The 20,581-nt window shown below is 40.1% G+C and overlaps 1 protein-coding gene across 2 annotated transcripts in view; it reads right to left on the bottom strand.

The window, feature by feature from the left end:
* The window catches only part of cdh26.1 (cadherin 26, tandem duplicate 1), a 116,651-nt gene that overhangs the window by 46,901 nt on the left and 49,169 nt on the right, over positions 1-20,581 (bottom strand). For both annotated transcript variants that reach the window (XM_039734934.1, XM_039734935.1), the window contains exons 9-11: positions 11,056-11,321; positions 1,471-1,613; positions 709-936 (exon numbers count right to left, since the gene is read on the bottom strand). In XM_039734934.1, coding sequence (XP_039590868.1) covers positions 709-936; positions 1,471-1,613; positions 11,056-11,321 — 637 coding nt within the window. The remainder of the gene's footprint in view (positions 1-708; positions 937-1,470; positions 1,614-11,055; positions 11,322-20,581) is intronic.

Genomic DNA, 20,581 nt, shown 5'->3' with positions numbered 1-20,581 from the left:
GATTTAAAGTTATCGATGAAACCGGTTATATACTTATAACTCTTGACAGATGCCAAATGTCTCTTCAACACAAGTCCTACAAATACTGTCGTAATTGAAACAAACCATGAAACTCAAACTGATTATGACAGCAGCAATCCAAGCTGTGAGATTTGAAACAAGATTACTTTTCACATGGCCAACTGTACATTGCATGCTCAAGAGTAAGCTCAGCGCACAGCTTGGTCATATTACAACCGGAGGGCCGAACTCACAATGTGGTATACAAAGAGATCCTTAACAAATAATTATTGGTATATTTTCACTCAGTTTAAAAAGATTTAAATTTCTTCTTACTAAAACTTTTAAGGCAGTACTTTGCCGCTGCGAAGCGCGGGTATTTTGCTAGTAGGTTAATAAATTAAACTTGTACAATAATGGCAGACTTCCAAAACAGTAGTTAAATAACATCTATGCTCAAAGAATTAATAGAAGATATTTTTTTTTTTATTTTGGAAGAAGTGATACATACCATAAACAGCCTACATAATATCTGATTTTTCTGTAGGAAAAATAATCACAGAAAAAGTATATATACTATAAACTTAAATGAGTATCTATAATGCTTCCACTTTAGAAAAGATAACATTTCTAAAATTATGTATGCCAAAATCAGACATTTAAACACTTTTGAGAAATGTAACTTATTTAACATAACTTAAGTCTTACCTGAAATCTTGCCCAAGCTCCACGGGCTTTTTGTATTTCCCCCCTTATCAAGTAGCTCATAAGTGAAAGGTCCTGAGTATGGTTGCAAGTCTTTGTCAGCAGCATTTATTACCACAGAAGTTTTCTTTTCACATAAGTGAGCATGTTTGTTAAGTATAAAAGGCTTGTTGTCATTTATATCTCTTAAATAAATAAGTACTGATCCAGTTCCAGTCATTGAAGGTTTACCTATTTTGCAAACAAATCAAATTATCACTATTTTCTTTATAAATGTGCAGAAAAGAGATTGTATTTAAAGAAAATTAAAACTAATATCAATGCAACACTTTACTTCAGTCTATAATTCAACTTCCTCCAACTATCCATTAGTTTATTTTCTGAATACACTTAATCTGCCAAAGTGTTTCAGTAAGCAAGCATCAAGTACAAGGCAGCAAACAACATTAAATTTAATCTCACTCTCTCACAGGACACATTCTCTTATACCAAGTTTATTTAGAGACTCCCATTAAACTAACATTTGTATCTTTGTTATGCTGAAGTAATCCATAGTACCCAGAGAAAAAACAATGCACGCAAGCAGAAATCATGCAAATTAACACAGCTAGGATTCAAAGCCAGTTTCTAAGAGCTATTAGACAACAGAATTAACCATGGTGCCATCAAGATGCACACTTGCAACAGAACATTTAGAATATTTATCTCTACCTACAATTTATACTTTTAATACTAACAACTCATAAAAATGTTTGTAATGCTTACCATCATCAATTGCATGAACAATAATTGTGTATATGCTATTATTCACATAGGGTGATTCTCTGTCCAATTCTCCAATGGAAACAACTTCACCTGTTTTGGTGTCAACCTTTACCCAGTTTTCAGGGTCATACACTTTTTCAAATCTGTTTAGATATTACAAATATGTAATGCATCAGTGTCTTGGCAAGTTACTGACTTTATTCAAAATAGCTAAGGTTACTAGAGATCTAAGTAGAAAGAAATTTAAAGACATCTATCTCTGGCTCACTTTACTGATTTGGTTGATGTAAGATGTACTTTTACACTTTCAAAATATTACTTTTCTTTTCCCTAATCTGCATCTGTACCTTACGGTCCTTCCTGTTCGTTACATAGGCTGATGTTCCCTCAGCCATTAGATAACATCATTTTGAAATAATGAAAACATGCCCTGTACTTTTTGTATGTTGTAACATGAATAACAATAAAAAATGTATATAAACCCATTGTTTTGAGCTAAATAAAATTTGGTATCAAATAACCACCAACATTTGGCTCATTTAACCTATTTACAAGTTATGTTTATATATAACCTCAAAACAAAATCGTAGATATACAATCATCTGCCTGTAAAGTTAGTTAAAAGATAATTATAAATAACATCACAATTTACAAATACAGTTTACAGTTAGCCTCACAAAAATGATGCACTCTTTTTCCAGTAGTCATGAACTGGTCTGTTTAGATAAAATACTGGAATAATAATAAGGATAATATCAACAAGGAATTGGTCTGACTTGAGATAATTAGCTAACTTTAGACCTCTCTATTTACCTTTCCTACTGGTTTATTCCCATCCTGGGTCTGAGGGCACAAGTGTCCCAATCAATAGCAGGCAGAAGAAATGATGGCAGCTGGAGCAAGTCCCAGTGCACACACTCAAACAAGGTTAATAGTTGAAATGCCTTGGTCTATGATAATGTATGTTGTGTTTGATTTTTAAATTTTTAATTATTTCATGAGCATGTGTGATATGCTCCTATACTTCTTTAACTTTTCCTAAACAGCTACAACACAAATAGCCCATGGTGTTGCAACTCTAAAATTCTATTCAGAGAATATGATTTATTTATTTTTAATATCAAAGCCCTATTACTGCTGCAAGCAATATTAATGAATGGTTGTTAGCCAGCTGTGAATCCATGCATGATGAAGAAAATAATAAAACAAATCTAAAAAACTGTCAGTACTCTGGGACTTATTTCAGTTAGCTAAAAAAATATATCCCCACATCAAATGTCATCACGATGTTCACACAACTTGCAATACAAATCACAAAGCCAGCTTCAATTTGACCTACAACAACAACAACATTTATTTATATTGCACATTTTCATACCTAGGTAAGGAAAAGATGACTGAAAGTACATTGAGAATGTCACCAGTGAAGAGCATGATACTGGAAGTATAACTGGACAATATCTCTTTATTATAATAAAAAAAATCCTGGAACGAGACAAGACTTTTTACCTGGAACGAGATGTGACTTTTTCAGAGAGATACTTTCCAGTCCCGCGAGACAAGGCTTTGTGCAAAGAGATTTAACCATGCCCGGGGCCGAAAATAAAAGACAAAGAGTAGATTACAAAGTAGAACTACGTAAAGGGGTTAAAAAACATTGGAGCGGTACACATGCAGAGGAGGTTAGAGATAATGAAAGTAGTAAAATTCAAAACTCTAAAAAAATGATAGTAAAGATCGCTTTAGCGCAAACAAACAGAATTTAATACTCGGTGAAATAACAGAATAGCAAAAAGAGATTGAATATATTGTTCGGATTTAAGTCGGAGACTTGTAGATCGTCTAATTCGTGTTGCCATCAGGGAAAAGTAGTGCTTCCTCCCAATGAGGAGGTGTATCCGAAAGAACTAAAAGATTTGTTGTTTGGTGAAAGTGAAATCCGCATACGCCAAGTGGCTGGAGTGTAGCACAGGCTGGGGATGAGGTTAAAAAAAATAAATAAAAAATGAGAAGGATGTCCATATTTTTGCTGGAGCCAAATATATATATATATATATATATATATATATATATATATTTGGCTCCAGCAGACCACCGTGACCCTGTGTTTGGATTCAACAGGTTAGAAAATGAATGGATGGATGGATGGATATATATATACTGTATGTGTATATATATATATATATACTGTATGTGTATATATATATATATACTGTATGTGTGTATATATATATGTATATATATATATATATATATATATATATATATATATATATTGTCACACACGTGTGCATGGGTGGCTGCCCCAAACCTTGCTTTGTCTCATCGTGGCTTTTGTGACACTGGCATAGCCGGCAGGATGGAGAAGTCCCGGAGGAGAAGGGGACAGGACCTGCAATGTACCCAGGTGGGAGCGTACCGGGCCGAGTTTTCAGGCAGGGAGGATGTCCCGTGGTTCAGCGAGACCCGGTACGGGCTCCGCTCCCGGCACACTTAACTGGGCAACCTAAAGAGGCCAGGGAGTATCCGGCGGGGGGCTCACAGAGGTGGGCTGCTCCAGAGGGGAGAGACAAAAGGTGCTTACTATGTTCTCTCAGAGGAGAGTGCCCCCCTCCCTGTAAAACCAGAGCCCCAAGTACCACTTAGGGGTGCCCCAGACTGGCAGGTGAAAAAATTAAAATATTGGAGGTTGGACCCAGAGCGGCCGACCCACTGACAAGCCTGGTCCCTCTGGGCAATGGTAGGGCAGTGGTTACGGCCAACTGAGAAAAAGCCCTACCAAATAATAGAGCAGGTAGCCTGCTATCTGCTTCTGAGAGCGCTACCTAATGCCTTCACCCAGCCGGTATAGGGTGCGCAGCTTAAGAACATGGCTGAGCTCATAGAGCTTCTGGAGACACAAAGGGCAGCCTCACACTCGGGGGGGAGGGCAAAACCGCACCTGTGTCAAACTCACCCGTAGTATGTCCCAAGAACTAACCCCCCCACTGCCCGGAGCTTGTGCCGGCGTCCCCGGACTCGCGGGCGCGCAACCTGCTTGGAAGCGAGGTGGAATGCAAGTGGAGGGGGAGAGGGGGTTGGTGCGCTCTGACTAACCCATTAGCGGTCCCACACACGGGAGTGGTGATCGTAAACGGGTATAAAACAAAGGCTTTATTTGATTCCGGCAGCAACATTACCATTGTTGCCCGCCGATTTAAGACCAGTATAACCTGTGTCCGCGGAGAAATCCGCTGGTACAGGTCCGCCTGTTGTGTCGTCAGCTATGGAGGGTCGGTTCAGAAATTAACCGTGGCGGTCCTTCCCGATCCTCCACACTAGATGATACTAGGGCGGGACTGGTCTAAAATTAAAAGCGGCGAGACACATACCACTCCTGGGGTTAACTTGGGCCTAGTTACAGACGGGAATGAGCCGTCTCAAGCTGCCTCCACGCTGTGTAATCAGCCGGCAGAGAGAGAGAGAGACGAAGCGGCCACCTTGAGTGACGTGGCAACTCCCAGACCATCACGTACAGATACGTCATCCTCCAGCGCCGAGATGGAACGGGAGGAAACCACGTCCCTTAAGGTCGGTCCTGACCTTCTCTCCCTTTCAATTTAGAGAGACACCGGCTTCTTTTAAAAGGGAGCAGTGGAATGATGACTCCCTTAAGTTTGCAAAAAATGCAGTGGTCCTGGTCAATGGCCAGCACACTAACCAGCCGATGCCACAGGGTCCTCACTTTGTGTTGGAGAATGACCTTCTTTATCTGTAGCTGAGCATGACAGGTGGGAGAGAAGGCTACTGCTAATCCCACGGACCTTCTGGTGGCAGGTCTGTGAACTAGCACATGCCCACCTCCTAGGTGGCCATCTGGGCACAGAGAAAACACTGGAGCGGATCAAGCTCCGGTTCTACTGGCTAGGAATCAATGAGGAGGTTCGTCGCTTTTGCACTTCTTGCCCGGAGTGTCAATTGTGACAAATTCCTAGGAGGGACCGTGCTTCTCTCGTTCCTATTCCCCTGATTGATGTTTCCCTTCCACAGAATCGGGGTCGACTTGGTTGGACCCCTGGAGCCCTCAGCTCGTGGACACAAGAATATTTTAGTCCTAGTGGATTACGCTACCAGATATCCCGAAGCTGTTCCGTTGCATTCAGCCACTTCCAAAGCCATTGCATGGGAATTACTAGGGGTCTTTGGTGAGTCAACCCAACTGTTGGCCGAAGGAGCAGGTTTATCATGTGAACCTGCTGAAACCGTGGAAGGACAGGGACCCCGATCCCTCCTCTGGCCAGCCCCGCTCACTCTTCACTCACACTCATAGCCTTAACTTCGGTACGGACTTAAGTCCCAGACAACGGCAGGAGTTGGAAACAGTTATCCGGGCCGTTTGGGAGGTAGTCAGTGAGAACCCTGGAAGGACCTCTCTGGTTGAGCACAACATTGTGACAGAGCCTGGGGTTATTGTCCGAGAACACCCGTATCGTCTTCCCGAGGCAAAAAGGGCTGAAGTGGAGCTTGAGATCAAGCGCATGCTGGAACTAGGTGTGATTGAGGAAAGTTATAGTCCCTGGTCCAGCCCCATTGTGCTCGTCGGTAAGCCTGACGGGAGTTGGAGGTTCTGCAATGACTTCCATCGGCTTAATCAAGTCTCCCAATTTGATGCCTATCCAATGTCACGAGAGTATGACCTCCTCGAGATGCTTGGACAGGCTCGATATTTGACCACACTGGACATGACAAAAGGGTACTGGCAGGTTCCTTTAACGGACTCCGCAAAGAAAAAAAACGTGTTTAGTACCCCTAGCGGACACTGGCAGTATTGTGTCCTTCCATTTGGGTTACACAGGGCTCCAGCAACCTTCCAGTATCTGGTGGATAAAGTGCTCCGGCCTCATAACTCATACAGTGCTGCCTACCTGGATGATGTGGTCATCTATTCCAGCACATGGAGGGAACACCTACAGCATGTCCGAGCGGTATTGCGGACACTTGGTGAGGCCGGGCTACGGATTAATCCCAAGAAATGCTTCTTTGGATTAAGTGAGGTCAAATATTTAGGCTACCTGGTGTGTCGGGGTACTGTAAGGCCACAGTGCTCCAAAGTTGATGCCATTTTGAAATGGCCCCGTCAGCGAACCAAGCGGCAGATCCAAGCCTTTCTCGGGTTAGCCGGGTACTACCGCCGGTTTGCACCCCGGTTCTCGGAGAGAGCGGCGCCCATGAATGATTTAACAAAGAAGAGGGCCTCGAACATTGTGGTATGGACTGAGAAGATAGGCGCTGCATTTGGCGACTTAAAGCAGGCCCTTACGTCCTCAACTGTTTTGATGGCACCTAACTTTTCTTTGCCTTTCATCCTCCAGACGGACGCTTCGGACACAGGCCTGGGCGCCATGCTGAGCCAAAGTGTCGATGGTGTGGAACACCTCATCATGTTCCTGAGCTGAAAACTGTTGGACCGGGAGACCAGGTATGCAGTGGTGGAAAGGGAGGCTTTGGCGATTAAATGGGTGATTACTCAGCTTAGGTACTACCTGTTGGGCCAGGAATTCACCCTTGTCACAGACCATGCACCTCTACCGTGGATGGCCCTGCACAAGGAGTCGAATCCGCGGGTCACCCGGTGGTTTCTTGACCTACAGCCATATAAGTTTTCGCTCATTCATCGCCGAGGCACTCTCCATGCCAACGCTGATGCTCTTTCTCGGGTTCACGACCTCTCGGTTAGGGTCACTAGACCCGACGGGTCTGGGCTAAGGGCGGGGCCTTGTCACACACGGGCGCATGGGAGGCAGCTAAAGGGCTCGGGTAAGGATGGTTCTGAGACATACCAGGATGTGGCAGAGCGCACTGACTCTTTTTCTTCCTTGCCTGCAGGCCATTCCCGGGGGATTCCACCTGGCTCTCCTGACATCACTTCCTGGACCGAGCCTATCAAAGGAGACCTTGCCGGCTCCGGCCCCTATGATGTCACGTCCAGGCTCAAACCAATGGCTGAAGACCTCAATGAGCCCGACCCCTATGATCTCACTTCCTGTCTTCCCCTTTAAAAACCTCCTCCTTTTCCCTATGCCCTCAGTTCTGTATTGGACTCGGTTTTGTGCACAGCAGTGCTCTCATTTGAAAGACAATTTGTGGCCAGGAAACAAATTATACGGGTGGCTGCCCCAAACCTTGCTTGGTCTCATCGTGGCTTTTGTGACAATATATATATGAAAACATATAAAACATACTGTATATAAATGTTGTCACACATGTGTGACTGAGGATCATCATTAGTAGCCAATTCCACCCTGGAACAAGAGGGGGGCTCTGTCGCTAATGGTATCATTTTTTTCTGTTCCTAAGGCACTGGGAAGATGCTAAATGAGGGCAACTGACTCCACACCTCGCAGCAAAAGTACATTGGAGGTGCTCACAGAAAGTGGTGTCTCATTCTGGACTGATGTCCGACAAAGATTGGGCTAGACTCAAAAGGCTATGAAACAGCCACTGTTGCTCTTCATTTTGGTTTATATGTGCCATCGTGTGCGGTTTTTGTTAACAGCTTTCTTGTTAATTAAAAGGGGTGACCCCATTGTTGCTCCAACATCCATCCATCCATTATCCAACCCACTATATCCTAACAACAGGATCACGGGGGTCTGCTGGACCCAATCCCAGCCATCACAGGGCGCAAGGCAGGAAACAAACCCCAATGCACCTAACCTGCATGTCTTTGGACTGTGGGAGGAAACCGGAGTACCCAGAGGAAACCCACGTAGACACGGGGAGAACATGCAAACTCTACGCAAGGAGGACCCGGGAAGCAAACTACGCTATTTCAATGTAATATAATACTTGTTTTATTTTGTTTGAAGCATAGAAAAAAGATACGAGCACAAGTCCTCTATTATTTTCCCCATCAAACATTCACCTTAAAGCCCCAAAATAGTCTTGTTTTTATTATCTTTCTTCTCTTTTCTCATGCATTACTCACAAAGCTAATTACAGTATAGAAAGTACCATTGTTAAAGGTAAATGTAGATGCAACCTTAAAACACAAAAAGCCTTCAAATATTAAAGTTTCAAAAGAATAATCACAGTTTAAATGAACTGTTTATCTGTACCCCATGACCCTGTAGTTGGGATATAGCGGGTTGGATAATGGATGGATGTTCATCTGTAAAACATGATTCTACAATATTGTGCATTGGTTGTCAGAGCGCTGCAAACACTGGTAACAGCGCAGATTACTGAGGAAGTACTTTCAGTGTATAGTTAAAGGAATGGAGCAGGGGCCACTCCGGTCTTGTTTATCTTTTAGCAGAAGATTAAAGTGTAAATGTATTATTCCTTAATCAAAATAATGTAATATTTCCTCCTTATTTACTTTGTAAATATATCTTAAACACTTGCCTTTCAATCACTTATGTGGTGTGTCTTTGTCTCTGTTGAGGAATACTTTGGTGTCTTAAGCAGACATTGAGTAGTAGATTGGCAATTTTCTATCTGCCAAAATGATGAGAACCAATGATTCAACCACTTGAAAGCTTCTCACCACCTTCTTAGAGCCTACACAGATTCCCACATATATTTGTGAGTGTCACTCATTTTGAGAAAGCCAGTGAGTGTCTTGCAAGCGCTTCTCACTGGTATAAGTCACTTCTCACTGGTGAAAGGCATTTGAGAAACCAGCCCATGACTTTTGTTTTCAGGCTAAAGCAGAAAACATACCTGTCGAAGGAAGATTTGTAGAGCTAGAGAAGGCATCTGACATGTTGTCACAAGACGTGATGAAGCAGGCACTATCAAAGTTAGCTATGAATGTTTATTGTCTGTTGCTTTTCATGATAGTGATAGAGGAGATGGCCAGAGAAATGTGTGAAGGATTACCAAGGGAGTTCTCGTATGGTAATGATCTTACTTTAATGGAAAAAAGTGAACCAGAATTAAAGGAGAAGATATTAAATTGGACAGTTAATCTTAAGAGAAAGACTGGAAGATAAATGCAGGAATTGCTGGAAACACTAAGGTGATGGTAGGATGTGAAGTGGTAGAAAAGTGTAGGAGAGATTGGTACATAACCATGTAACTGTTATGATGCTGCCAACATTTACATTTCTTTCTATGAGGCCATTAGGATATTGAGAGATTTGAAATATCAGGGAATCACATATGATTTATTTTGCAATACTTAACATTGAATTATGTTAATACATATTACAGTTATGTGTTTATTTTGTCACAGTGTCATTTTATTTTAATCATGTACACCACCATTTTGTGATTCCATTTAAATTATTTAAAGAAAAAGCTTGTGTGTGATTTGAATGTGATTTAGTGATCTGACTTTTAGCAATATCTTTTTTAATTTGTGTTTCGATCAAAATTGTGGCTTTGATAAGAGAAATTTTACTCTGTTCTAACACACGGTGTGTTTTAAAATCACATTTTACCTTCTGGTCTTTAGTTAGTCAATATGCGTGTTCCGAAAAATTCAGTCCAATGCATGTTTTGTAGAAATGGGTGCATAAAACCTGTAGTGGTTTGAAGCTGGCATATATAACTTTTGTTTGCAGAACAAGTGAAAGGGTTTAAAATGCTGATACAATAAGTACAGATTTAGACATCAGCAATGGAACTGTTCTATAATTTAGGTGACATGTTGAATGCAGGCAGAGGTGTGGGCAAGGGAGTGCTAGCCAGAGGGAGAGGTACACAAAAGAGATTTCTGGAGAAAACCCCTATTTTGACTCCCAAAAAAGTCTCTCTGGCACTGAAGGGGATATTTTATGTGTTAGCAGTAGTGTCCTAAAAGTGAGTGAGACATGGACAGTAAAATGAGAAAACAAAAGCTGGAAAAAAAAAACTGCGATGAGAATGATCAAATTGATTTGTAGAGCATCACAGAGTGAGAGGAAGATGAATGTCAAGTTAAAAGAAAAACTTGGAGTTGAGACGATAGGTGTTGTGCTGTGGAGAAACAGAATAAAGTGGATTGGGTTTGTGGAGGAAAAGGAGAGGATGATTGGGTGAAGAAATACACTGAGGTGGAGGGGATAAGGCCAACAGGACAGCCAAAGAAATGTGGTTAAATGTGGTGTCATACTGTATGATATAAAAAGAATGGAATAGGGAAACAGCCTAACTTGGGTAAACCTGGGACATGGCCAACATCAAAAAAGTAATCATTTACCTTTGCTTTGTGTGCCAAAGAAAGAAATTACTTTTGTATTGATTCAAGTTTGTTGGATTGTATCAATATATAAAAAAATATCACACACGTTTAAAAATATATTAACTTTTCCTTACTTGCGTTGATAGTGCCCTCCTGTATTAACAATATGTTACGTTTATATTAGTAATATTATTTATATTGTTACATTTATATTAGATTATCACTTTGTTTCCAGCACAATTATTTTACTTGTCATTGTATTTTTTCATGCTGAGCAAAATTGTATTTCTTCATGATAGTTTTGTGCTTCTGCTTTTGCTAACTAAGCATAAATTCTTACTTTATTCCTCATGACTATAATCCTTCAGATAAATTACTTGTTTAAGCTAAGAGTAATTTTAGTACTATAATTGAAATAAGAGCAATCAATTCCTTACCTTATGGTACTGTGATCTGCATCTGAATCAGTAACACGGAATTTGCAGAGTTTCTGTCCAGGAGGTAAACCCTCTGTCTGAATTAGCTTGATCATTTCTGGTGTAAAAACTGGAGGATCATTTACATCTTCCACATTGATCATTACAGAAACAGTGCTAGTCGGAGGGAGACTTTTTCCACTTTTTAATGGACAAGCAAATAATGGCTCTTCATTTTGTGCAGAGATTATTAAAGCCTTTTGTGGAGATACTTCATAGTCAACAGGCTGTAAAAAAGAGACATTACAATTATACATTAGTAGCACAACACATTCCCTATTCTTCCTTCTAAGTTCATTTCATAACAAATTCATAGATAAGACTAAAAAATGTGTCCCTACTTCTACCAAATGAAAGTAATGATTTGACATTTTACTTAGTGGCAATAGAATTTAAAACTTTTTGCAATTTTTCAATTAAATCTTCCAATGCCAATAAACTGGTTACAAGGCATTACATGAAAAATCTGGTTAGAAACCACCACATTACAGAAATCAAGCTTGCCTCTTTTGAAGACATTTGTGAATCAATGAAGTGCATAAAAATAACCAAGCATCCAGCAACACAACTGAAAAATGTAGCATCACACATTTAAGGGCACAACAAGTCATCAGTCTAGATGGAGTGACATCCACCCTAATCTATGCATTTTAGAACGTGTCTAATCCAGTGCAGGGCTGGTCAGAGCAAAAGCCTACCCCGGAAGCACTGGACACAAGCCAGAAACAAATGGTGGACATAGCAAGACTAGCAAGACTCTTCATTACTGGGCACACTTGCTCATTCTTTATATATCAATGTGCAATATAAATGTAATACAGTATATCACACTTCGACTTTCGAGGCTTCACTCCATCGTGGATTTTAAATGTAAGCATATCTAAATATATATCATGGATTTTTCGCTGGTTCATGGATTTCTGCAGACAATGGGTCTTTTAATTTATGGTACATGCTTCCTCAGTTTGTTTGCCCAGTTGATTTCATACAAGGGACGCTATTGGCGGATGGCTGAGAAGCTACCCAATCAGAGCACGTATTACGTATTAAATAAAACTCCTCAATGATATAAGATATGTTTCCCGGTGGTGCTTCGCACACTTCAAAGCTCTAACAGCCCGTATTGATTTTTGATTGTTTGCTTTTCTCTGCCTCTCTTTCTCTCTCTCTGACATTCTCTGCTCCTGAAGGGGTGTGAGCAGAGGGGATGTTTGCACAGTGGCTGTTTGCTTAAAAGATACGGATGCAGCTGAAAAAAATGCTGAAAGACTACCTTCACATTTATCCCTTCATTGCGGCCGCTTTATCGCGGTGCTTCCCATACTTAAAAGCCCAACAGCCCTATTGATTTTTGCTTGTTTACTTTTCTCTCTCTCTGACATTCTCTGCTCCTGATGCGCACTCCTTTGAAGAGGAAGATATGTTTGCATTCTTTTAATTGTGAGAAAGAACTGTCATCTCTGTCTTGTCATGGAACACAGTTTAAACTTTTGACTAAAGGGTGTTATTTCATGTCTAGAGGGCTCTAATAATGTTAAAAAAACGTATTTAGAAGGTCGTTAACAAGTTTTCTATGCTCTAACTGCGAAAATATTAGATTTATAACTACAGAATCCTACTTCGTGGAAATTCATTTATCTGTCTGGAGCGGATTAACTGCGATAAACGAAGGTTTACTGTATAACTGTGCAGAGAATATTTATAAGCAGTGTGGGAGAGTTTCTAAGGGCTTAAAATATATAAAAATAACCATAGAAACATATGGTTTCTACTTCGCGGATTTTCACCTATCGCAGGGGGTTCTGGAACGCAACCCCCGCGGATCGAGGAGAGATTATTGTAAATAATGTAGCATGTAAACACAAATACCTGAATAAAAAAACTATACTTGGAGATGAATAAACACAGGCCGGGATTTTCCTGGAGTTATGTGACAGCAGTGCTAACCACTATGACACTATGCCATCCGTTGATTAAAATGACAATCTAAATAGTTAATTATTATACCTATGTACTGTTTACCTATTTCAACATGAAAAATTAATTTATTAATACCAGTGGCTGAGTAAGGGATATATTGAAACTTTCACACTGAAAGACTAGCATGTTTAAATATTTCTTCTGTTTTTTAAAAGGGCCAAAAACAAATTCAACTGGGCCAGATTTTCAAACCAAGAAATTCAGCTGGGCCAGACATATTCAGTGGCTGGTAAGCAGCAGGTAATGGCAATTTTTAAACCATCTCAAATAAATGTATTAAAAACAAGTAACGTTTATTCATTATAGCAGAATACCCGCGCTTCGCAGCGGAGAAGTAGTGTGTTAAAGAAGGTACGAAAAGAAAAGGAAAAATTTTAAAAATAACGTAACATGGTTGTTAATGTAATTGTTTTGTCATTGATATGAGTGTTGTTCTCATATCTATCTATATATATATATATATATATATATATATATATATATATATATATATATATATACCAGCAGCAGCGAGAAGTAGTGTGTTGAAGGAAAGAGAAAGAAAAGGAAACATTTTGAAAATAACGTAACATGATTGTCAATGTAATTGTTTTGTGTATTTGGTGTCGCAGCGCCACAAAGTTATTTTCATCTAGCTGCATCAGAAAATGTACCATGACGTCTGAAAGAAGTTATCCATTTTAAAAATACTGTTTTCTCACAGCTTGTTTTGTGTATTGCTGCTGTTATATATATACACACACACACACACACGTCTGACACGCCTCCTTTTTACTTTTTCTCACAGCTACACTGTTATACATATACATACATACATACACACACACACATACATACACATACAAACATACATACATACATATATGCACATACATATCTTCATATCCATCCATCCATTGTCTAACCCGCTGAATCTGAATAGGGTCACGGGGGTCTGCTGGAGCCAATCCCAGCCAACACAGGGCACAAGGCAGGAACCAATCCTGGGCAGGGTGCCAACCCACCACAGTCTTCATATCTACATATCTATATACATATCTACATATACACATATACACATATATATATATATATATATACACATATATATATATATATATATATATATATATATATATATATATATATATATATATATATATATATATACATACATACCTATCTACATCATATATACACACACATACATACATACACACACACAAATTATATATATGTGTGTATGTATGTATGTATGTATGTATGTGTGTGTGTATATATATATATACACATACATATACTTGTGTGTATGTTTGTATGTGTCTATATGTGTGTGTATAGGTTTGGTCACTGAGTGCAAGGGAAAAATAATAAATTATAGTCTATAAGTTATTAAACAGTAAAACATTAACGTTTTAAGAAGTACAGGTACATTGAAATTACATTTTCTATGTGAACGCTCAAATTTGTGCCTCTGGTAATGTGCCTTACCGCATTTAAAGAAAATTAGTTTTGTGTCCTCTGCAGTGTTAAGAGAGAAAGGCTTTGGTTTGGGATAAAAGGAAAAAGGTGTAAAGAAAGGAAAGTTGCCTTTTCTTTTATATAGTATAGAGATGTGTTCGCTGACGTTATGATCGCCTTTTGGGGACAGTCGCGTGGGTCTTGTGTAGACTGGTGAGACGCCCCGCCATTAATCGGCTGTGATGGCACTGTCAGTCCTCCACTCCTGTGCGTGTCTTCATAATCCGAGCTGAGGACCTCATAATCGATATCGTGCAAAAGAAAGTGTGAATCGCCTTAATATTATTTTGCCGTGGTGTAGAAAAGGGGTCCCGTGTTTGCACTTGTCTGGGCTATAGCGCAGGGGGAGGATGAAAAAAATTAAAAGTGCTCACTTTGACTTAAGGCAGAAGCGCAGTCAGCGTCTCAAAGGCCGGCACAGCTATGCACGCCGCTGGCTGCTCGACTTTTGCTGGGCAGGAGACCCCAGTTTTGCAGACACGCTCATGATATCAAAAGTCTCAGCTTTTGGAGGTCATTCATATATATATATATAGCAAAATACCCGCCGAGCGAGAAGTAGTGTGTTAAAGAAGTAATGAAAAGAAAAGGAAACATTTTAATAATAACGTAACATGATTGACATTGTCATGAGTGTTGCTGTCATATATATGCCTGCCTAAATAAGTCACCCTCGCTTTGCTCTTACTTTTTACCGCTCATTTAATCATGGCTAGTGGCGGAAAAATTATAAAATGGAAGGAGGATGGCTTTACCAAAACAATTATTGATGGCGAATCGATTATTCATAAAGCTTGAATTGGTGATCTGTTTTTCTGTGTTAACCTCATATTTTTCATACTTCTTCTCAAACTAAGGTGGTGCGAGGGTAAAATGAATCGGGATGCGCTGATCAATGTAATGGTGTACCAGGAAATCATGCATTGACAAAAGCTCCCTTTGCTTGTAATGCAAAGTGTGATTAAATGCATTATTTTTAACGTTATGGAGCACATGCATCAAGCTTCTCAGCTGTGCTTGTGCTAAGAAAAGGAAAGATTTTAAAAATAACGTAACACGATTGTCAATGTGACCTTTTGTAAGTAGTGCCTGGAGGATTCAGTGTGGAGAAACTCTAGAGACAGCGTGTGTATTAACTTGTGGATTTTTCTGTGAGTATTTGGTGGCAGTCTGACGGTTGCTTCGAAGACGGCGTTAGCCGAGCTCAGCTCAGAGCAAATAGATGAATGGGAGGGAGATGATGACGTGACTCCCCACCCGCCTTTAACTGTCAATCCCCACAAACACAGTCTCTCGAATTTGCATAAGCACACCCTTCACCTACAATTTTAACTTAGTTACAAAGTGATCAAAACTCTCGCTTATATCCTCGCCCTCTCATTAAACTTGTATCCCGCATTACCTGTGGGCATGTGAAACGCCAGCGTAGCCTGTCTATGAACTTAATTTAAAGTTTAGGTTTACACCTTGCTTTCTTTCCGAGGTAGCAGCACTCATGAATATGGTAGTATATGTCACTCGCTCGCTTCTTATTGTTTCGCTGCCTTCTCAATTATATAATGCATGTTTTCTTAAGCGCTTTTTGGAGGTCTTCCTGGTTTTCTACGCACTGCGCTGACAGTCAGTTCACGGATTACGTGGAGGCGTGATGATGTCACACGAAACTCCCCCCCCCACGTCTTTCCAGCTCAACTCTATTACAGTTAATGGAGAAAAATACCTTCCAGTTATGACCATTAGGCTTAGAATTTCGAAATGAAACCTGCCCAACTTTTGTAAGTAAGCTGTAAGGAATTAGCCTGCCAAATTTCAGCCTTCTACCTACAGGGGAAGTTGGAGAATTAGTGATGAGTGAGTGAGTGAGTGAGTGAGTGAGGGCTTTGCCTTTTATTAGTATAGATTTCCCTTTAATTTCGGTCACATCTGACACAGGCACATAAAAAAGTACATAAAAATAATAATAAAGCTGTAACTGAACAGAATTTGAGGTAGTACCAATACTTTTTTCCACATTTCGGTCATATCTGACCAAGGTATTTTTTAAACTGAATAAAAAAAAAAAAAGTGTACAGCATTAGCAATAACATTTGTTTCCCTTTTGAAATAAAATAAAATAAAAATAAATAAAATTGGTCTTATATGATCCAGGGACATCACAAAGTGCATTTAACAGAGTAAAAAAGAGCTATCAATGCTATCAAAGCTATCAGTGCAGAAACCCATAACAAATGATAACAGTAACTAACACACATGTATACAATGTCTACTGCACACTGAGGGAACATAGGTTCATTTTAAATTACCACATGTGTGATTAGAAGTGTCTTTGTTGTAAACAAAAAAAGAGGTGGTATGCATATGTTGCATTTGGATCAAGCTTGAGGTACTGTATATATCCATCCATCCATTATCCAACCAACTATATCCTAACTATGGGGTCACGGGGTCTGCTGGAGCCAATCCCAGCCAACACAGGGCGCAAGGCAGTAAACAAACCCCGGACAGGGCGCCAGCCCACAGCAGGTAGTGTATATAGAGGCCGAGAATTCACCCAGAAACGCCGCCGGCTTCTCTGGGCCCGAGCTCATCTGAGATGGACTGACGCAAAGTGGAAAAGTGTGCTGTGGTCTGACGAGTCCACATTTTAAATTGTTTTTGGAAATCATGGACGTCGTGTCCCCCGGGCCAAAGAGGAAAAGGACCATCCGGATTGTTATCAGCGCAAAGTTTCAAAAGCCAGCATCTGTGATGGTATGGGGGTGTGTTAGTTAGTGCCCATGGCATGGGTAACTTGCACATCTGTGAAGGCACCATTAATGCTGAAAGGTACATACAGGTTTTGGAGTAACATATGCTGCCATCCAAGCAACGTCTTTTTCAGGGACGTCCCTGCTTATTCCAGCAGGACAATGTGAAGCCACATTCTGCATGTGTTACAACAGTGTGGCTTTGTAGTAAAAGAGTGCGGGTACTAGACTGGCCTGCCTGCAGTCCAGACCTGTCTCCAATTAAAAATGTGTGCAAAATACGACAACGGAGACCCTGTACTGTTGAGCAACTGAAGTTGTACATCAAGCAAGAATGGGAAAGAATTCCACCTACACGGCTTCAACAATTAGTGTCCTCAGTTCCCAAACGCTTATTGAGTGTTGTTAAAAGGAAAGGTGATATACCACAGTGGTAAACATGCCCCTGTCCTAGCTTTTCTGGAATGTGTCGCAGGCATCAAATTCAAAATGAGTGAAGATTTGCAAAACAACAATAAAGTTTATCAGTTTGAACATTCGATATCTTGTCTTTGTAGTGTATTCAATTGAATATAGGTTGAAAAGGATTTCCAAATCATTGCATTCTGTTTTTATTTACGTTTTACACAACGTCCCAACTTCATTGGAATTGGGGTTGTAGATTTATTTGTGAAAACCCACATCTGCACACACTTGATGGAACTGGAATTCAACTGGAATAAACTAAGACTCAGCACACAACTGATTAAATAGATAGATAGATAGATAGATAGATAGATAGATAGATAGATAGATAGATAGATAGATACTTTATTAATCCCAAGGGGAAATTCACTAATTGATTATAGAATCATTTCATATGTATTCAATATCACAATCAGCTGTCGTTACTATCACACAAAAAACTATCATGGAGTACTACCACCACTTTTAGACACACAATAACGTGCTGCATACAAATACACACTGCCAAAATTTATACACCACCTTCATTTGATCAGAGGAAGACCATAGACTATGTCCTGTACCACAATTTTGACCCTACTTGTCCCCTTGGGCTTTTTTTCTTTTCTTTTAACTGCAGTTTAACTGACAGTGACACCTAATGGCACAGAGAGAGAAAGAAATACCAAAACAGACTGAATTTTTCTTTCCTGGTGCTGCTTCTAGTTTCCAACAATTGTACACACAAATGTCCCCCTTGGTATTAGAATTGTGCAGTTAATGTCACATCCAAAAACTTTATCAATATGGGATGTTGAGAGCACAAAAACAAGCCTAAACCTTCTCAAACATACAGAGAATCAGGGCTGTCCGTATTCTCAAACTACAACAATGACTATCTCTATTCATGGTGTTGGTCTTACAGACTTCAAACTGTCCAGTTAATTGAATCTAACAGTAATCTGTAAAAGACGATTATAGGCAGTCCCCAGGTTACATACGAGATAGGGACTGTAGGTTTGTACTTAAGTTGAATTTGTATGTAAGTCGGTACATAAATTTAATAAATGCTATTGTTGACTGACTATAACCAAGTGCTCTGCCAATGAATGATGGAGTTTCACCTCTCTCTGACCTTTTTATTATTACTACTTTATTTTCAATGGTGATGGTTTTTCTCTTCTTTACTACAGTATATCACTAGCACTTGCATCAGATTTGTGTTTCAGAGACATTGTTGAAGGGTGAAGCACTTTGAGCTACTTTATTTGTATGAAAATGTGCTATATAAATAAATGTTGTTGTTGTTGTTGAAGACAAAAGATTAAGATGACCTCTTCTGCACAGCACTGTACATATTATCACAGCAGGAAGGCACGTGTCATTAACACGTCTGATGTACTGACAAGAGACAGCTTCCTGCTATGTACGTAACAGTACAAGCAGGCTTGCTATTGAGAATGAATGGGGGCATTGACGAACGGTTCATCACCAGCTCACCACACAGTCACCTCCACTACAGTATGCTGCCTGCAGCGTCCGCCCACCAAGAACAAACATGGTGTAGCCAAAGGTGGGTAGTGAATCGCCCCCATTCAATAGGCAGCCATCCGATGCACACTATAATGCTACCCTCCGACGCCCCATTCACCCTCAATGGCCTCCGTTCAGCCACAACCGGGTCACCGCTTACAGCATTACCAGCCGCCCACCGAGAACGAACGGGGCAGCCGTGTGCGGGCAGTGAAACCACTTGCTGCCAGGAGCCACCCGAGGGATACTACACTGTGCGGGCAGCGAAATCGCCCCCCTTCAACCTCCGTCCAGTCACTGCTTGCAGGGTCCCCAGGCGAAAGATGATAGAGCGGCAGTTACTGAGGCGCATGCGTCGCAGCTGCAGCCCGTTCACAAGTCGTAGGTCGGAGGTCCGTAACCTGGGGACTACCTGTATTTAAAATTCTTTACCTACTTGCCCTTTTGTCTTTTCCAGATTTTATTTTCTTTCATTTAAAACACTGGGCTACTTTCTTTTTTTAAACTTACTGGTTTAACTCTCTACTTGAGTCAGTTATATAATTTTCATTTAATTATGCAGCTACATTTATCAAATTTATTAACTTTTCTTGAAAGGAATAAACAAATAAATAATTAGTTGGCAGATACTAAAGTTGCTGTGCATTCTTAACTATGGGGCTTGAAGATTTCAGTGCAATATTACATTACTAAAATAATGATTGGCTTTTTTATTTTTTCATGAATTTGCTCTTCTGGTTCAAGCTTTTTCCTGTTAAAGCTAGGCAGCAAAAGCCAGAGGTAAGAAAGGTTCTGTAGATTATGCCCACTTAAAGGTAACCACAGTATTTAATAAAGAAAGCAATGGGCTGAATGGCATATTGAACACCACTAAGAATGACCATCTGAGGGCGTTAAATTTGAAAAAGTCACCAGGTTATGTGTGCTCCATTGACTTTGTGGAAAACAGGACAGCAGTATATTTATTCTTCCTCCCACAGTTTAAACACACGTTGTTTGCTGGTGTTCTTAAGTAGTTTGTGTGGAAGTGGATGTGTGAGTGATTGTGGGAGAGACCTTTGCAGATGTTTTTGTTCTTTGCTTCAAATTCTGCTCAAACAATTCTGCTTTTATATTGGGAAAGGTATGTTCATAAAATGGATGAATACATAAACAAGAAAATACAATAAAGACTACTAAAGAGATTATGCTTCTGTGCAGCACATTAAAGAGAAAAACAGATTACAGCTGTCTCTTATGTATATCATCAGTTTAATTTTTTAAATAAAGGTCATTGTTGTAAT

Source organism: Polypterus senegalus, chromosome 14, assembly GCF_016835505.1.
Source record: "Polypterus senegalus isolate Bchr_013 chromosome 14, ASM1683550v1, whole genome shotgun sequence".
NCBI lineage: Eukaryota > Metazoa > Chordata > Cladistia > Polypteriformes > Polypteridae > Polypterus > Polypterus senegalus.
This window is presented reverse-complemented; position numbering and strand designations above follow the sequence as displayed.